Source organism: Mauremys mutica, chromosome 19, assembly GCF_020497125.1.
Source record: "Mauremys mutica isolate MM-2020 ecotype Southern chromosome 19, ASM2049712v1, whole genome shotgun sequence".
NCBI lineage: Eukaryota > Metazoa > Chordata > Testudines > Geoemydidae > Mauremys > Mauremys mutica.
Window position 1 is genome coordinate 4,228,555 of NC_059090.1, and position 19,924 is coordinate 4,248,478.

The following is a 19,924-nucleotide window of genomic DNA, read 5'->3' on the forward strand; positions in this document are numbered from 1 at the left end:
ATTAACTCTTCCCCATTAAACATCTAAACTCTCTTTGCTGGGAGCATGGACAGAATTGAGTCCTAGAGGCTGAAACAAAATACATTCTCTTAAGTGACAAAAGTAATAACAGCTATAACAGTCAGTTGGAACAAATTTAAGGACTGATTTATCAAGGGACTTGTGACTCAAATCACAAACCTTAACAAAAACGAAACTGCCAAGTGAATTATAAATACAATAAAACCTCAGAGTTCTGAACACCAGAATTACGAACTGACCAGTCAGCCACACACCTCGTTTGGAACCGGAAGTACGCAATCAGGTAGCAGCAGAGATGGGGAGAAAAAGCAAATACAGCACAGTACTGTGTTAAACATAAACTACTACAAAAATAAAGGGAAAGCAGCATTTTTCTTCTGCATAGTAAAGTTTCAAAGCTGTACTAAGTCATTGTTCAACTGTAAACTTTGGAAAGAACAACCAGAATGTTTTGTTCAGAGTTACAAACAGCCTCCATTCCCAAGGTGTTCATAACTCTGAGGTTCTACTGTACATCTCTTTTAAGCTGGGCAAAGGGAACCTCTGTTCATTGAGCAGCCTCTCCGTGGGGTTACCAAACTTTGCAGTCAAACTGCCATCTTGTGGAGCTTGCTGCTGTCCACTCCAGCCCATGCACCACTCACACAGCTAGCTGCCAGACACCCTCGCTTTTCCTATATGCTCTGGAAGTGCACATCGAGAGTCACAGCTGATTGCCATTATTATGATCTAGAGCAGTGGTTCTCAACCTTTCCAGACTACTGTATCCCTTTCAGAAGTCTGATTTGTCTTGTGTACCCCCAAGTTTCACCTCACTTAAAAACTACTTGCTCACAAAATCAGACATAAACATACAAAAGTGGCACAGCACACTAGTACTGAAAAATGGCTGACTTGCTCATTTTTATCATATAATTATAAAATAAAATGATTGGAATATAAATATTGTACTTACATTTCAGTGTATGGTATATAGAGCAGTATTAACAAATCACTGTATGAAATTTTAGTTTGTACTGACTTTGCTAGTGCTTTTTATGTTGCCTATTGTAAAACTAGGCAAATATCTAGATGAGTTGATGTACCCTTAAAAGACCTCTGCATACCCCCAGGGGCACATGAACCTTTGGTTGAGAACCACCGATCTAGAGTTCTGATCACGAAAGATGCCATACAGTGTAAATTAAACAAATGCCAGCTAATGGAATAAGAATTCATTAGCATGATAGGTAAGTGAGCCAGATGCACACCCACAGGAGGCCAGAATCTAAATGACATTAGCAGTTGAAACTCAAACATACCACAAAGCTGAGTGTCCCAGAAGAGAAATCCTTGAGAACTGTAGGAAAAGATTAACCTTTCACAGTGATGAGACCTAACCCAATCTCTATATCCATAGGAGGGCTAAGGAGCAAACCAAATTCCATTCAGTGCCATGGCACCTAAGCACTTCACCCTCTGCTCCTTGGGCTGCTGTGCTTGAAAGTATACAATCCTCTGCTATCACAGGCAACCCAGTCACATGAGCCTGTGCGTAAACTTACCAAACTCCATCTTAAAACCATTCATGTTTCTTGCTCCAACTTCTCTTACTGGCAGCCTGTTCCAGAGCCTCACTCCTGCATCATTAGATACCTTCTTCTCATTTCCAGCCTACATGTATTCCTGGCCAGTTTAGCCCCATGTGTTCTTGTGCCAACATTGTCTTTATCTTAAATAGCTCTTTCCCTCCCTGGTGTTTACCACCCCAGTGTATTTATAGAGAGCAATCAGATCCCCTCTCAGCCTTTGCTCCCCTAGCCTAAACAAGCCTAGCTCTTTCAGACTCCTCTCATAAAATAGGCTCTCCATTCCCCAATCATCCTAGTAGCCCTTCACTACACTGTGCCAGTGTGAATACATCCTATACATCCTAGGATGGCATTTGCCTTTTTTGCGGCTGTATCACATTGGTAGCTCATGGCCATATCCTATAGTCATATCGACTAAGACACCCAAGTCTTTCTCCTCCTCTGTGATTTCCAACCGATGAGCCCCCAGCCTACAGCAGAATTTCTTATTATTAATCTCTAAGTGCATGAACTTGCATTTTGTGCTATTCAGTTTTATCCCATTTCTATTATTCCAGTCCTCAAGGTCATCCAATTCTTCCTGTGTGATATTCCAATCCTCCTCTGGGTTGACAGTGCCTACCAACTTTGTGTCATCAGCAAATACAGTTAACACACTCCTGCTTTTTGTCCCAAGATCATTAATGAAAATATTAAATAAGATTGGTCCCAAGACCAACTCTTGAGAAAATACATTAGGAACCTCCCTCCAGCCTGATAGTTCACCTTTCGGCACAAACTTTGTTCTCTCTCTTGTTCTGTACCCACATGACAATTTTTGTACTAATCCCCATAATATTCTCCATCTTGACTAATAATTTTGTGGCACTGTATCAAATGCCTTACTTAAATCCAGATAGATTAGATGTGCATTTCCCTTGTCTAGAGAATTAGTTATCTTATCCAAGCAGGGCCGGCTCCAAGTTTTTTGCTGCCCCAAGCAAAAAAAACTTTCCCACGCCCCCCCAGCCCCACCCCAACTCCGCCCCTTCCCCGCCCCATTCCAACCCTTTCCCCAAATCCACGGCCCCGCCTCCTCCCCCGGGCGCGCTGCATTTCCCCTCCGACCTCTCCCTCCCTCCCTCCCAGGCTTGCCTGGGAGGGAGGGGGGAGAAGCGGAGCGGTGGCGTGCTTGGGGGAGGAGGCGGAGGTGAGCTGGAGTTACGTCCTGAGGTCCTCCCCACGCCCCCCACGCCCCCCGCAGCTCACCTCTGCTCTGCCTGCTTCCCTGAGTGCGCTGCTGCCGCTCCGCTTCTCCCCCTGCCTCCCAGGCTTGCCGCAAAACAGCTGATTCACGCGGCAAGCCTGGGAGGGAGGGGGGAGAAGCGGAGCGGCAGCGCGCTCAGGGGAGCAGCGGCAGTGGAGCGGAGGTGAGCTGTCGGGGGGAGAGGTTCCTCTGCCTCCGCCTGGGTTACTTCCTGCGGCCCTCCCCGCGCTCCCCACTGCCGCAGCTCACCTCTGCTCAGGGCCGGTTCCCGGCTTTTTGCGCCCCAAGCCAAAAAAAAGAAAAAGAAGCCGGAGTGTCGCCCCTTGGAAAGTGCCGCCCCAAGCACATGCGTGGAGCGCTGGTGCCTAGAGCTGGCCCTGTATCCAAGAAAGCTATCACTTTAGACTGGCACGCTCTATCTCTGGTACACCCGTGTTGTACTTTATCCCATTTCCCATATACCTCCAGGTCTTCAGAACAAATTTTGAAGGAAAGAATAATTAAAGCCTTGCATACTATTGAGGTCAGAATAATGAGTCTCTGGCTGCTCAGATCATTCTTCCCCCCTTCCTTATACATAGACACTACCTTTGCTATTCTCCAGCCATACAATGCCATCCCTGATTTGATAGATTGATTAAAATCCTTGTAGTCTCATGTGCCAGTTCTTTCAATGCTCTGGGGTGTGGATTATCCAGTCTCCTCAACTTGAGCGCATTCATCTCTTTGAGTTTTGCCTCCACCTCAGATTTGTCAATTTCCATTTCCAGACACTCGTTTCCATGAACCATCCTGCCTTTGCCCCCATGTTCTACTTCATCACCCTTATTGAAAACTTAGGCAAAGCATTAATTTAGTTTTTAAGTCATACCTAGATTAGATTTAATTTCTTCCTCACTGCCTAATGGCCCCACTTCTTCTTTGCTTGTTTGCTTGTTATTTCTATGCCATATCAGTCCTGGGCCCCCAGGCAGTTCGGTCCATGCACCTTGGTTCCAAGAATTTAAAGAGGATGTGTTTTTAAAGTTAGGGCTATAAAGTGCAAGCAAACTACCCTGCACAGTTCATAGCCACATCTCCATACATACATGAGTCAGGCGTCAGTTACTTTCTTGTGAAAATATGCAGACTGACTTCTTTATAAATTGGCTTTAAAATGCCTCCTCAAACAGGGCGCCTATCAAAAGGAGGTTTCAGAGTAGCAGCTGTGTTAGTCTGTATCTGCAAAGAGAACAGGAGTCCTTGTGGCACCTTAGAGACTAACACATTTATTTGAGCATAAGCTTTTGTGGGCTACTTTATACGCTGCTAGAGTGATTAGGTCTGTGCGGAAATAATGACTAGAATCCGTTCCTTTGCATGGCACTGTCAAAACAATGCACCCAAATCCCCATTGAGTCTGGCCCTGTTCAGACAGTGGTGGCCTCTCACCTTTGCTGTGATCACTACTGCAGCTCAGCTATACTGCCTGGTCAAAAGAAAACACCCAAACACACGCAACGCTCTATCCTTTTAACATGGATATTTCTAAATGGCCCCACTGTATATTATTAAAGCAAGTGTGCTGATATCAAAGTCAGTTTAAATAAGTGCCACCAGTAGGGCGACCAGACAGCAAGTGTGAAAAATCAGGACAGGGGGTGGGGGGGGGTAATAGGTGCCTATGTAAAGAAAAGCTCCAAAAATCGGGACTGTCCCTATAAAATTGGAACATCTGGTCACCCTAGCCACCAGACTCCTTGTAGTTTAAATAAAGTGCCTGATATGTATCCAAGCAGAGTTTGGAAGTACCTCTCAGTCCCTGATATCAAGTTACTAGGCCATGATTACAAGAAAGCCCGATGAAGCATCTTTAATGGACCACAGAGCACTTGGCGATAGGGCTGGGGAGGGTCAGACAGATCAGTGGTGAAATGCACCAGGCCTTTCACCTCTGGACTCCTGGGCTCAAACTCTGACTCAAATGGAAAGTAAAAGGGCATTGTGCTGGTCTCAACTTCACATCACAAGGCAAGTAGGTATGATCAGCAGCTCCAGGCATGAGCTGTTTGGCAGTGGCATGGCATGCACTGAATGCACTGGGCCTGCCTAGCCATGAGATCGCTGCTATTAATCCCTCAGTTCATGAGCACAAAATTCACCCCTAATATACAAGAGGATCAAAAAATCCTCCTCAGTCAGATCAGAATAAAATATCAACCTAGCAGCTTCTGAACTCCCCTATAAATAATTAAACTCTGTCCAAAATAACCCTTTGCTACAGAATCACTTATTGCTCAAGCAAAGCAATTTCTATAATCACTTTCTTTCAAATCCGGCTGTTTGAAGAGTGCAAAGCCGCGTTTCTCATTGCTGATTATTAGCTGGCTCCAGATTCCCTTTTGGAGCCTTCTTCCCACTGACACAAATAATTAGCAAATTTCCTTTTACCTGTCTGATCTCCCCCCTGCAAACAGCATCTCCCCCAGCATCTCCTCCCTCCTCCGGTACCTGCTTAGAAAGCTCAGGGCAGGAGCAATCTGCTGGGTGAAAATGCCTGATGCAATGTCAAAAAGCAGAAGACATTAATGAAATGCTGCTCAGCTAGTGCCAGCTGCCATGCTTACCACATGGAGACTATCCAGCCCCCTGCTAGCCTTTGGTAATCAGTTACCACAATGGCCTCCTGAAAGCACAGCACCTCCAGACTGACTCTGGGTTGTGCTGAATGGCACGTTAGTGATCGCTCTGAACCAGCACACTGCCTGCTCTGTCATCTGGAATGAGGAGAGAGAGAGAAGGGAGCCTCACTTTCCCAACTGCATTTCTTACCCCCAGTCTGAAGAGGTCTAGATGTTTCTGGGGGCACAAAATCAAGGCAAAGTATCCTGGACAGCACAAAAGAACAGGCTAGACTTTGGCAGAGTGGATGGAAGCAGCAGAAAGAGGCATCTTCTCCTGACCTCTAACTTGCTACTGGAATGGAAAGGCATTGGTTCTTTGACACTCTCTAACTGAGACACAGATTTGAGCTCAAGGTAAACGGGACACCAGGATTAATCACAAAAAGTAGCCTTTGCACTTTTGCAGCACCTCACAAGAGCAGGTTGGAGAGCTCCTCCCGAGGACAAATGGAAGCTGTGAGAATAAGTGGGGGTACGCCCACTTGGTAAGACAACTCCCATCTTTTCCTGTGCTATAATATATATTTGTCTTACTGTATTTTTCACTCCATGCACCTGGTGAAATGGGTTTTAGCCCATGAAAGGTAATAGTAATAATTGGAGATATATCAATCTCCTAGAACTGGAAGGGACCTCGAAAGGTCATCAAGTCCAGCCCCCTGCCTTCACTAGCAGGACCAATTTTTGCCCCAGATCCCTAAGTGGCCTCCTCAAGGATTGAACTCACAACCCTGGGTTTAGCAGGCCAATGCTCAAACCACTGAGCTATCCCTCCCCCCTTGTTATGCCCAAATAAATTAAGCTTATGCCCAAATAAATTTATTAGTCTCTAAGGTGCCACAAGAACTCCTAATTGTTTTTGCTGATGCAGACTAACACGGCTGCCCCTCTGACATCTATTTCAGCGATCCATTCGTGAATGTCCTGCTCATGCCCCTCCTACAGCCTGAATGTAGCTAACATCCACAGCTCCTCCAGGTCATAATGATGCAGAGGAGCAGAGTTCATTGGGCCTTGGCCTACTGAGACTGAAGCTGGCACTTACTGTTCTAGGTGAGAGTCTGTCATGGTTCAGCAGATTTTTACTAACAACTCCCTGTAATTTGCTGCAAGGCTCCTGGCTTCCAGCACCTAATTAAGTCCCGCTGCAGCCCTCCTGACAAGATAGCTCATGCTAAATCATTGCACTGATGTGAGAGGAAAAGACACAGGCTCTACTTTTACTGCCCAATGGGCATGTAGGGCAGGAATTACAAAATCACTGAGGGGAGCAGAAGCACATCCCATTGAAAGACAACGAGCGTTGGGCTCAAACTTCTTGGGCACTTTTCAAAATCCTGTCTCCAACTCTGGGATGCTGTAAACCGCCCATGAGCCCTACCTTCTATCAGCTCTCAGTCTGTTAAATAGATTCACGACCTGTAAGGTCAACGGGAGCCTTTCTGAGCATCTAGTCTGACCTAATGCACATCCCAGGCCAGAAACCACCACCCGAGGAGTCCTGCAGTGAGCCCAACACTTTGTGGTGGAAACACAGCCGATCTTTCAGAAAGATGCCCATAAATAATTACTGCAGGACCTCATGGTGCAAACACGGACAAAGAAGCCAAGGCGGCAGGTGAGGGATGAATGTAAAGGCACGGAGGAATTGCATTAGCAGGCTGAAGGCTTGGTGACCATTAATTGAGAAGCAGTGTAATTAGGGATTAAGGGCCTGGATGTCCTAGCACTTGACACTGTAGATGGAAAAGCCAGAAAGGAGGCAAAGAGGAAGATGTGTAGAGGACAGAGCAGAAAGAGAGAGTGTGTGGAGGGAAGGGAAGAGGATGAAAACAAAAGAAGGGAAGGTTGGGGACAGGAGGGGCGAGCCAATCGATCAACATCTAACCCTCACATCCTCTCCCTCATCCTTCCCCTCCCTGTGTCCCCTCTTGGGATGAGCTCTTTGCAGCAGGGAAGCTGTCCTGTTGCACCCACAGCATAAGCACAGAATACAGATCAGGAACAATTGCAATCTAGCCTGTAAAGGTTACTCTACTGCCAAAGACAAAGGCCTCCCACCATCTGAAAAGCAGCCTTCTCCCTAGCGGTCACCCCCACTGCAGCCCTCCTGACAAGGGATCTGATGCTAAATTGCTGTCAAAAAGAACCAGTCTCAGTCCTCCAGCACCCCCAGGGCTCTCTTCACAATCCTGGAGGGCAGCGGAGACCTCCAGGGGCAAGTGTTTGGAAACTGAAAGTCTTCACTGGTTTATGTTCCTATTATCAGATACCAAGTGAAGGTGGGGGGCAGCACGGTGGGGAGCAACAGAGGCTGGAACCGTACAGTTTAAACAGGGTCTTTTTGAAACAGGAGCATTTCTTTCTGTGTTGCCTACTAGATCTTAGTAGCATATGGAACGGCCTGTCGGGAGCACATGGCAGCAGGCCCAGTTGCGTCCCACCAAGCTGTGCTGAATAACTGCCCCACGCATATTAACTCACCCAAACGCTCGCTGTGGGAAGACAAAGTCACAGACTGTTTTTTCCAGTTCAGATTTCCTAAATCTTTTCCCCCATGGGGGCAGGTTCCAGAAATCGGGCCAGGAAAAACTACCCAGTAAAAGCCTGTCCACTGAGCAGCAGCACGAACAGGGATGATCAGATCGGCATCTGGCAGTTCAGATCCTCTGCATTTAACGCGCTCTCTTATCTAGTGGTTAGCACTTGGGACTGGGGAATCCACTAGCTCCTCCTGTGACCTCAGGCAAATCTCAACCTCCCAATGCCTCAATTTCCCCCTCTGTAAAATGGAGATAATAGCTATTAGCTACCTTACAGGGGACTGAGCCTTCATTTATACCAAGGATCAGCATGTGACGGAGGAGAGAAAAGACATACTTGAATGTTTGCACTCGGAGACCACAGAGATGGGCACCATAGCCAGATAGAAACAACTTCAGGCAACCTTTAAGAGGGCTTAGGTTGCAGTTCAGAATAAGGTTCAAGTCAATTCTTATTGAAACCTGATTGATTCACCCACCCTTCATGAAAACTGTAATCAAGCCAGGAGGGGAGCAGAAAGGATGGTATAAAGCGGGGGTCCTTCCATCCATACATTCTACACTCCAGAGCAGGCATTTCAGAGACCCAGCTCCAGAGAGTGGTCACACACCCAGGCTGCAAATCTGGAGGCACAGAAAGGATTGCATCATTTCTCAGGCTGTGCCCACAGTGCTGGGAACTCACTGAGAATCCTGCCTCATTAGTTTATTCTCCTTTAGCAGCCTGTCTGGCCAGAAGCTATTGCCAGGGAGCAAGCAGGGAGCATATCACCAGTTCTCTCAGTCAAACCCTCCTGTTCGTTCTCTTTGCAGAGCCGGAGGACATTACTGTTTCCTAGTGATGACACAGTCTGGAGGTGGCAATGGTGTATGTAAGTTAGTATATTTGATACCGAAGTGGCAAGAGTACAAGCTCCGGGTCTCAGCAGCAACAACCAGAAAATTACATTTGTTTTCTAGCTGAGTGGAACAGGAAAATGACTCACCTGGATTAAAAGGGCCATTTGCTTTTTGCAGCCTCACTGCATCCACTAGCCTTAGGCACAGAATTATTCTGCACCAGCCTTAAGAAGCCCTCAATGTTCCTCCTCATCTCCTTTCCTACCAGCCAAAAGAGCCCCCAGCAAGTCATCTAGTCTCCCTTCCTAGCTGCCCAGCCCATCTCCGGTCTCTCTCTTCCCCATATGGCTTCTATCAGCTCCATGGTCATCACACACCTCATCAGCCTCCTACTTTACACCACCCTCTGATTACATCACAACCAGCATGACCATTGTCACGCTTCACCAGCATCTAATTCTTTGCACATGTCCCACCCATCCACTCAAGAAAGCAGATCAAGCCTCATGTGCCACAGGAGCACACCTGTGTTCCCCACACCCCACAGCCTGCTGGAGCAGAAAGCCGAGAACGCCTCACTCACTCTCATCTGGGTTGGGGGACGCAAGAATAGCACTGTGCTTCCTCTTCACTTCCTCCACATTCTCAGAAATTTTATCGATGAACCCTCGAATTTCTTCCACCTACAGAGACATGGCCCAAAGGAATACAGCTGTTCAGCATATTCATGACAGTCGAGTCTATGGGAAGGGAAGAGGTTGCTACACTCAAGTGCTCCCCAATCTGAAAGCAATCATAGGAGAACTGGGCCAGCAAAGGCTGCTTCCTGCAGGAGCATTTAGCTGGCTACCACCTGACTGGCTTCTTAAAGTGTGGCTATACCGTGAAAAGAGACTCTCTAAAGTGCAGCAGGGAGGTTTGGGGGCAGGGGAACAGTTCCCATATTTATTACATCAGTGACTCTAGGTCACGTCCGTTCAGTTTACATGTTAGAAAATGTTATTTCAACATGCCAGCCCAGAAAACTCCCTTGGGATCCAGGAGACTCCAAGCTTCCCAGCTCATGCATTAGCATCATGAATAATGGTTCTGCATCTGGGAAACTGAACAATTCTGCTCCAGATGCACAAGTCAAACTGAAGACCAGCTTGCTCCTCCATAACTGCTGGATCCACAGGGTTAACCTTTTAGTCATTAAGGAAAACACACTTGGCCGATACACTGGGAGAGCAGACATAGTGAGTGAGAAGGTGCACTTCCCCACCATACTGCACTTTAAGGAAGGTTCCTGATGTCTTGGGAAGTGCAGTCAGGGTTTGCATTATGCTGTTTTTCCGGGCTGCCTATCTAGAATACCTCTATCTTCAGTTCACTGAGTGACTTTTCAATGGGGTTTTACATCCTACATTCAACTTTTGATAGACTGCCTAGAGATGTCTTCACACACCCCAACACACTATGATAAAGGTGTTCCAAAAAGCTGCATGCATCGCTCACAGCCACCCACATGCCAGAATAGAATCTCCCATTTGTAAGCTAGATATGTACAGAAAAAGTCAACCAGTCCTATGCAGCGGGACTTTCAGGGTTGTTTTAGTGCCTTTCTGCTTTAATCAAAGCACTGAGGCGAGAAAGGTTGCAGAGTTTGAGGCTTTCTGCTGCCCCAAAAGATAGTGGCTTTCCTCCACACTGGCACAGAGGCATCTGTTCTAATTTACCAAGAGTTGCGAAAGTTGTCCCTTTGGTTTCGATGGACGCACCTGGAGGATCAAATTGCACATTACATCATAGGCTGTGTAATTGCACATTACAACATTAGTTCTGCTGTGAAGTCTGCATGATTCTAATTGATGCCTAAACCTTTATGGGGCATGCTCCAGAGTGTGACCTAGGAGGAGCTAACAAAGGCTGAAGTCTGAGCATTGGCAGACCTCGTATCAATGGGAAAAAGACTCTGTTCCCACTGGCAATTCCTACACACGTGACTGTGAATCCAAACGCATCAACTGGGGGGCAGGGATGAGAACACATGTGGCCATGTATTCTGTGGCTAGAGTCCAGTGGGAGGTCAGGGAGAGAGCACCACTTAGTTCTGACCAGCGGCACAGCTCTGAGCTTTGCTGAGAGAACAAACATCTCACCTGTTCAAAGAACTCATCCATGAAGCGATCCCGGTCCACACTAACGGTGACTTCATCATCATCATCGCTGTCCTTAGCCTGTGCAGACACAAACCCAGACATTAGCAAGCTGCTCTCTACAAACTTCACTGATCCATTCTAAGCACTTAGCCCAATGGTCCTCTCTCAAGTCAGCAGAATGTGGGTTTCCCCCTGAACTTTGCCTGGGAACAGGTTACTCCTGTGATGCGAGAAGTAAATGCTGACCCTTTAGAAGCTGTGGGGATTAATTAAATTAATGGAACAGGAAAAACCTAGGAAAGAATCAACCCCTGGACACTGTATTTAGTGTGTTACTAAAAGGCTTAAAGAAATATCAAGATCAGGCTCACACACAAAGGCATGGTGAAAATCACCACTGCAACTCATGGTCAAGTCACTTAAGCATTTTGTGCCTAAGTTTACCCTAGTATAAAATAAGAATAATGATATTTATATCTTTCCACAGTGTGCTGAAAGGAATCATTTGATGTCCTCATACACACAGCAGAGGACAGCTCAATGAAAACATCTGCTCCATGCACAAAACATGGGATAGAAAATGGATGCAATGTTCACTTTTGGTGGTCCTATTGCAGTAAAACTTTAGCAGAAATAGAGGAGGGCAGGGTTCACAGACAGGTGACAAAATTAGGGATCTAGAAAGTCTTCAACATGAGTTGTTATAGCCGTGTTGGTCCCAGCATATTAGAAAGACAAGGTCTCGTGAATATTCTGGGATCAACAGGGCTACAATACTGCACACAACAATGGAAGACATCGAACTCACCCACATCCTCTTTAGTGCAAGTAGACAGTTAAAAGATTTCATGCAGAGAGGAGAGAGAGAGAGGAAATAATGAATGGACAGGGAAGCTCCTATTTACCTTCGCACTCAATGGAAACAAGGGGAGGTGCAATGAAATTGAAAGGGAACAAATTTACAACTAACAAAAAGAAAGATTCTCTTTTACTCAACACAGAATTAACCCATGAACTCCCTGTCACATGGTATCGGAGTCCAGGAGCTTACCAGGATCCTAGGAAGGGTTTGACATGCATGTGGATAATGAGAATTTTCACAAATACTGTAGACAGGATAAAAATAGAAGGGCTCTAAACCCCAGTGCTTCAGTCTACAAGGCAACCATGAATTGTCTGGAGTTAGGAAGACCTTTCCCATGAGCAGGTGATTCTAGAATGGTCTGTTATAGGGGTTTTATACACCATCTTCTCCAGCAGCTGTTGCTGGGCACTGTCAAGCCACATCTGCACTACAAAAGGGTGTGTTATACAATGAAATAGCTGACATGGTGAAAATCCAAGACAAGGCAAACTGACATTTTACCTCAGTATAACTGATTGAGGTGAACGCCAATCTCCCCCTTGGGGGCACCTCAACCAGCTTCACCGTGATAAAACTACAGCTTGCCCTGTCTTCACCAGGATTCTCCGCCATGTCGGCTATCTCCCTGTAAAAACACACCTCTTTGGAGTGAAGACATGACCTTCGAGGCCGGATCCTGGAGTAGCCATTCCCCTGATCTGATTCAGACTGGCTCTGTCTCCCTGTAAAAACACACCTCTTTGGAGTGAAGACATGACCTTTGAGGCCGGATCCTGAAGTAGCCATTCCCCTGATCTGATTCAGACTGGCTCTATCTCCCTGTAAAAACACACCTCTTTGGAGGCCGGATCCTGGAGTAGCCATTCCCCTGATCTGATTCAGACTGGCTGTTCCTAAATCTCTACTACAGGGGCGAGGCTTCATCAAGCTATATTTGTAAAGCACTTTCAGACCCAACACACATACAGTGTAAGCACAAACTCTCATTGGCTATTATGGGGGCAAAAGCCTCTCCAGCTGTCGCTGACAGCACCTGTTTTGTTTCCAAGAGTATTGCTTATGGGCAGGGGGCAGGTGTATCAATATTCAGAACATGCATGTACATCACACGGAGGAGGAAAAGCCCAGCCCCAGAACAGCCTCTCTCAGGTGCAGACTCTGAGGCCCTTCTCCCGCAGAGCTCTGCATTCCAGGCTACAACTCCAGAAAGCAGCCTGTGACGTTAAGTCAGAGAACAATTTAGGCTTAACAGACTCTCACCCTCATCTGCTCAGCTAACAAGATGTGCTGAATCAGCACCAGACCTACAGGGCTATTAAATTAAAAGGAGATAGTCAAGAGAGCACTATGTGATCATGCAAAGGTACAGTAACTCCTCACTTAAAGTCCGGTTAACGTTGTTTCATTGTTACCTTGCTGACCAATTAGGGAACATGCTCATTTAAAATTGTGCAATGCTCCCTTCTAATGTTGTTTGGCAGCCACCTGCTTTGTCCACTGCTTACAGGAAGAGTAGCCTGTTGAAGCTAGCTGGTGGGGGCTTGGAACCAGGGTGGACCGGCAGCCCCCCTATCAGCTCCCCGCTCCCCTAAATTGCCTGTGCTGCAGCCACCCAGCAGGCTATCAATCAGCAGTTCAGCTGTCCCTTTGTCCCTTCCTCCACTGCCATGTGCTGCTCCTGCCCTCTGCCTTGGAGCTCCTCCCAGAGACTCCTGCTTGCTGTGCAGGGGGGATGGAGGGGGCTAATGTCAGGGTGACCCCTTCCCCCCTGCTCCTGCACCCCACTTACCCATTCACAGACGGAGAGAGACAGAGCAAGCCTAGGGCAGAAGCTGCTGTCTCAACTTCCTGATCCACTTAAAAAGACAATGCACTTAAGAGTGGGTCAGCTTACTTAAAGGGGCAGTGTGCATCTCTCTCTCTCTCCCACACACAAGGTGTGTGTCTGTCTCTGTCTGCTATGCTGTCTCCCCTCCCTTGTGTTTGTGCTGCCTTGTGTGAGAGGCTACATTAACAACACCCTCTGACTTCACCACCTCAACCAAGCTTCACAATCATCATAGCTGTAAACAGTATTAAATTGTTTGTTTAAAACGTATACTGTGTGTATATCTATATAAGATATAGTTTTTTCTTTGGTGAAAAAAATTTCTCTGGAACCTAACCCCCCCATTTACATTAATTCTTATGGGGAAATTGGATTCACGTAGCATCATTTTGATTAAAGTCGCATTTTTCAGGAACATAACTACAACGTTAAGCAAGGAGTTACTGTACAGTGCACTGCCCAAACACTCCTCACATGCAGCCCAGGGCACTCTGCAGTCACACGATTGCTAAAGGATCATATACATGATTTCATCAAGCAAAGCAAATAACCCTCACACCTGAATGCCGAGGGATGGGAGGGGACGGACACCCCCTCCTCCGTGCAGGCCAATTGTCCCACATATTTCTCAGCCCCCTAAACTTTAAACTTTCCTCCTCCCAAATCCAACCCTGCACCCACAAAGCCTGACTCCAAAGACACCCACGGAGCCCATTACCACCGCTCCTTCCTCGTCAGAAAGGGATTTCTGTTCAGTTACACAAGGACTCCTCTGCCCCAAACACCTGAGAATGCTGCCTCCACAGAGCCACCAGCCCCGGCAACCAGGAGACCTAGAAGGTGCAGTGACTCAAGCCAGTGTGCTCACATGGTGCTGCAGAGGACTCCGGCTGTGCTGTCAGGCAGCCCAGCCCCTGGGGTTAGATATGTAACAGACTCAGCCCTGTGGGTTTCCTGGAACGCTGCATTGCAGGACTGGTTAGAAGGGTTAGTCCCCTCTCTGGCAAGAGTAGTATCCTCTATACCGTCAACCTCAAGCCTTCAAAAATGACAAGTCAGACTCCAAACAATCATCAGCTTTTAGAAACAAATATTGGGTTCTTTGGTTTTTTTCCTTTTCCTTCTGGTTTTCGAACCTTGAGAGGTCACATTTAAAGCTTTTCTCAGCAAGTCTGAGGGCTACAAGCTCTTTTTTGTTTGCTTTTTGTAAAAGTAAGTTGAGATTCTGATGTGTTCACCTGATTCCAGGAGCAGGGGCTTTGAGAAAAACACCAAATATGGAAAGATCTGTGATAAAACCACAAGCATTGGCAACGCCGTATCAGTCATATCAAGCTAAACAGAAACAGAGCTTCCAGGACATAGGAATGGCCATACTGGGTCAGACCAATGGTCCATTTAGCCCAGTATCCTGTCTTCCGACAGTGGCCAATGCCAGGTGCCCCAGAGGGAAGGAACAGAACAAGTAATCATCAAGTGATCCATCTCCTGTCGCCCATTCCTAGCTTCCCCTGCCGCTGGCAATACAGAGGTACAAGCAGGCAACATAGAACACACGTATGTGAGTCTAACTCCCAGGTGCACAAGCACAAGGTCGGAAATTCCTAAGTTTGCTTTTAAAGCAACTTAGGAATTTGGAGCCACGTGCTATTCAATATGGAGCCACGAGCTTATTTGGCCTATTTGAATTGAATCATTTGAACTGAGGGGCACTAGTAAGTCACTTCCCTCCTCCCTCTGCCTCCTGGCAGCCTTGATTTGTTTACCCCAATTGATCACAGGCAGACACACAGACATGAAGTTCGCACCTCACAGGCTCTCTCGGCAGTTTGTACAGTTCATGTTTTCCCTGATGTTTCATGTACGTTTTCCCGGCCCTAGCATCTCTTCAGGGCATGGAGACATTTTGTGGACGTTTCTATACATACGCCAATGTGGCACAATTCTGGCCTGCAATGCCCTTGCTATTCTAGTGCACAGACCATCCCTCAGGCCTGTCAAGAAATCTGGGTCCCCGGTACATTATGTTCTCTGGGGTCCTTACCCCTTCCCAATTCACCCTGGTTACAGACATTTTTTTACGGGGGGGAGGGGAGCTGAGCTCAGGGCCCCGGTACAATTGTCCCTGCCTTTCTCCCTCTTTCGTCAGCCTGCCCTTGGCTCTAGCTAATACAGGGGTCGGCAACCTTTGGCACGTGGCTCACCAGAGTAAGCACCCTGGCGGGCCAGGCCCATTTGTTTACCTGCCGAGTCCGCAGCTTCGGCCAATCGTGGCTCCCACTGGCCACTTCACAATCATCGTAGCTGTGAACAGTATTAAATTGTTTGTTTAAAACGTACACTGTGTGTATATTGTGAAGTTTGCCGCTCCAGGCGGGCTGCATGCCAAAGGTTACCGACCCCTGATCTAATGTATCTCAGTTGTGGTCTGCAGCTTTCCTCTCCTGGAAATTCTATTACTGGGCTACAATACAATTTCACCTCTACACCTCACTTCCACCCACTGTGCCCCATTAGTCCAGTTCTGACTTCATCCAGAGAGATAGGAAGGTGTCTCCCCTAAGCTCCCCAACTTCAAAATAGATTGTATTGCTCATATTCCTCAGCAAAACAGGAGTCTTCCAATCCACCCACTTCAGTGGCATGGTCACTGTTATCCATGACCAAGAAGTTCACTCGGAGGACTTTCAGAAACCAGAGACATTGTGTGTCCCTCTGTAACACTACCTCTCATGCCCTGGTACTCCTCCAAAAGCAAGGTAGAGGGCATCCTTTGTCAACAATCCTATATTGCCACCTTCCTCTTTGTTTTTAAATACCAAAAAAAGCAAACCTGAGTCACATTTTCCTTTATAAAATGTCACCTATGTCCAGTTGTATTATTCTGAGTGTGCTTTCACCCACCTGGCGCCCTCCTTCACATGTTCTTCCCTTTCCCTTCTCCTGATGGCCCAAGCCAGGGCAGTATGGGGATAAACACTGATCTCCTCCCACTCATTCGCTAATTGATTTGTGGCAGGAAATACCCTAGCTACTTTATCCCTATGTTTGCACAGGATCCACAAACAAGCTTTGCACACAAATGAGGCAGTGTCCCATGCACATGCTCCCATGATTATCAATTCTCCTATATGTTTATAAATTCATCATCTCCCAGAACTAGTATAATAGCCTGTTTTAGTCATTTGGCTTTGTTCCACCAGATAATCTATTTGTTTTGCACTTTACTTAGGTTTCAGTGTGGACTGTCTATGTTGAATTAACCCCTCCTAATGCAGAGAACACAAGGGGCTTGTCCCTTGGGAAAATATTAAACACACAATCACTTCAGCTCCAAGGGGCTCATATCCACCTTTCCTCTCTTTTCTGAGATGACATGAACATTTCTCTCGGCTGGCAATATTTCTAAGGCACACAGCACCAAGGTATCTAGGTCCCAGGAGACTGAATCAGAGCAGCTGCTGGGTCTGTGTGTGCACCAGCAGGGAGATAATTCACCTAAAATGCCTATTTCTTTACCACGTTTCAACCCTCAGAGCACTCAGTACTCATTGCTAAAAACATACCCACACAATAGGAAGGCCCCATTATACCAAATACACATGAATACTGGGTCAGGGGAGGTGGCCTCAACATCGGTCTAACTCTGAAGACATTATCTATAACACCCCGAGGGGTCACGGCACTCCTGTCAAGTGTAATCTGCAAAGCCTCATGGGGACAGGCTGACTTGGGATGTTCCTATAGCGATGGTGACAAACTGGCTGAAGAGGAGAACACATCAGAAATGGGAGTGAGAAAGCACGAGAGACAGGCAGTCTTGTGAATTCCTTTTATTTACCCTTTAGCAATATGACTGTATTTTCTGTTAGCACAAATCTTCCAGGCTGCCACACTGCAGTTAGCAAATGCATTTTGCTTCACTAGAAGAGATACGCAACTGCATTTTGAGAGATTCACATCAGCAGCGCCTCCTCTCAGTACTCTGCATTACCCTGTGGCTTGCTGCAGAATTTTGGGATGTGTGGGTCCCCCAGTCAGCTAAACCCTTGCACATCTGACATGCGTTCTCAAGGGCAGGTTCCCAGATTAACCAGCAAACTTCACATGCAGTTTTGGCAATTCAAGGCATGGAAGATGACAAACACCAATGTCTGCCAAAGCCAATCCCCCTGCAATGTCAGGAAGCTGTCTGGATGTGAGGAAAACGTGTCCCTTTAATCCTGACAAATGATCCTTGATCACTGCTGTAGAGGAAGGTGAAATAAATCCAAGGTCCCCAACCAATATACCCCAGGGAAAGTTACCTCAGGATTAAACAGGCCCTGGATGGCATCCTGCTTCTGTTGAAGTTCATGAGGATCTGGATGGCCCTCTCAAGGATTGAGCTCACAACCCGGGGTTTAGCAGGCCAATGCTCAAACCACTGAGCTATCCCTCCCCATCCTTATTATAGAACCTTCTATTATCTTTTGACACTTAAAAATGTAACTCATTTGTATATGTACATTTACAAGCTAACAGAATGTTGGGAATCATTAAGAAAGGGATTGATAAAAAGACAGAAAATATCATATTGCCACTATATAAATCCATGGTACACCCACACCTTGAATACTGCATGCAGATGTGGTCACTCCATCTTAAAAAAGATATATTGGAATTGGAAAAGGTACAGAAAAGGGCAACAAAAATGATTAGGGGTATGGAACAGATACCATATGAAGAGAGATTAATAAGACTAGGACTTTTCAACTTGGAAAAGAGACAACTAAGGAGGGATATGATAGAGATCTATCAAATCATGACTGGTGTGGAGAAAGTAAATAAGGAAGTGTTATTTACTCCTTGTAGCACAAGAACTAGGGGTCACCAAATGAAATTGATAGGCCGCAGGTTTAACACAAACAACAGGAAATATTTTTTCACACAACGCACAGTCAGTCTGTGGAACTCCTTGCCAGAGGATGTTGTGAAGGCCAAGACTATAACTAGCTTTAAAAAAGAACTTGATAAATTAATGGAGGATCAGTCCATCAATGGCTATTAGCCAGGATGGGCTGGGATGGTGTCCCGAGCCTCTGTTTGCCAGAAGCGGGTAATGGGAGACAGGGGATGTTCTGTTCATTCCCTCTGAAGCAAGTGGCATTGGCCACTGTTGGAAGACAGGATACTGGGCTAGATGGACCTTTGGTCTGACCCAATATGGCTGTTCTTATTTACATCTGAATATAGTTTACCATAGGATTGGCTACAAGCATTGTCTTTGGTGTGAGATCTAAGGTGCAATTGACCTGGGATAAGTGACATCCTTTGGGATTGGGAGTAACCTGAATATTATCACAAAGGTAGGTTCACCTGGGTGGCACGACAGACTGGGGTACCCAAGTGGACTGTCTGTGACTCCATGTTAAGGCTGTTGTAGTGGTAGTGCCTGAGGACTTTACACTTGATAATTGGTTGGTGAAATCTAAGTATAAAACTCTCAGCCAGTTTGGGGTTTGTGCGCTGGTTTGTAACAGTCTGCCCTAAGGTTGGTGCTACCCCTCTTGAGCCACTTCTGGACAGAAACAGGCTGGGAACTCTCAGAATAGAGCCACTCAATCTTCATCCACCCAGGGTTTGTAATGAAACCTCGGCCAATTACTACAGGCAAGACACCAGTTCCCTCGTTTTAACTAAAACACGTTTTGATAGAGCATTTTTAGAATACAGCGGCCTTGAAAAGAGACATTTAAACCCTGCAGCAACAACGCTCTTTGTGAGCTAGGTTATGCAATCAAACCAACTTGTCTCATAAGTATAAATGGCACATGGATCGTATTAGTACTTCTGGCCACCTATCCCTCTTTTTAACGAGTCTCCTTCCTAACTCCTGGATTGTCAGCTTGAAAGTGCCCTTCTCTGGATAAGTGAACTCTGGGCCATGGGTCCCCAATTCTATGTCACTGAAGAATGCAATCTCTCAACCCAGAATGATGCAGGAGAATAAAAGCTCACGGCAGAGCTGCATGTGTAGCAGACACACCATGAGAGAAAGGGAGGGTGCTTATCCAAGCCAGGCTCTGAGTCAGATGCAGACACAGCCATCATCAGTTCCAAGGTCTGGTTAAAATTATCAGCCAGGCTGGGCTGAAAAGGACCTATGAGACTTTCCCTACTCGACACCTCTTAAGAGAGTTGTGACTACTATTAGCGTCCCACTC

The 19,924-nt window shown here is 46.5% G+C and overlaps 1 protein-coding gene across 8 annotated transcripts in view; it reads right to left on the reverse strand.

The window, feature by feature from the left end:
• Nucleotides 1-19,924, reverse strand: part of STX1A (syntaxin 1A) — a 316,339-nt gene that overhangs the window by 218,578 nt on the left and 77,837 nt on the right. For all 8 annotated transcript variants that reach the window (XM_044993861.1, XM_044993862.1, XM_044993859.1 and 5 more), the window contains exons 2-3: nucleotides 11,026-11,103; nucleotides 9,468-9,567 (exon numbers count right to left, since the gene is read on the reverse strand). In XM_044993861.1, the coding sequence (XP_044849796.1) occupies nucleotides 9,468-9,567; nucleotides 11,026-11,103 (178 nt within the window). The remainder of the gene's footprint in view (nucleotides 1-9,467; nucleotides 9,568-11,025; nucleotides 11,104-19,924) is intronic.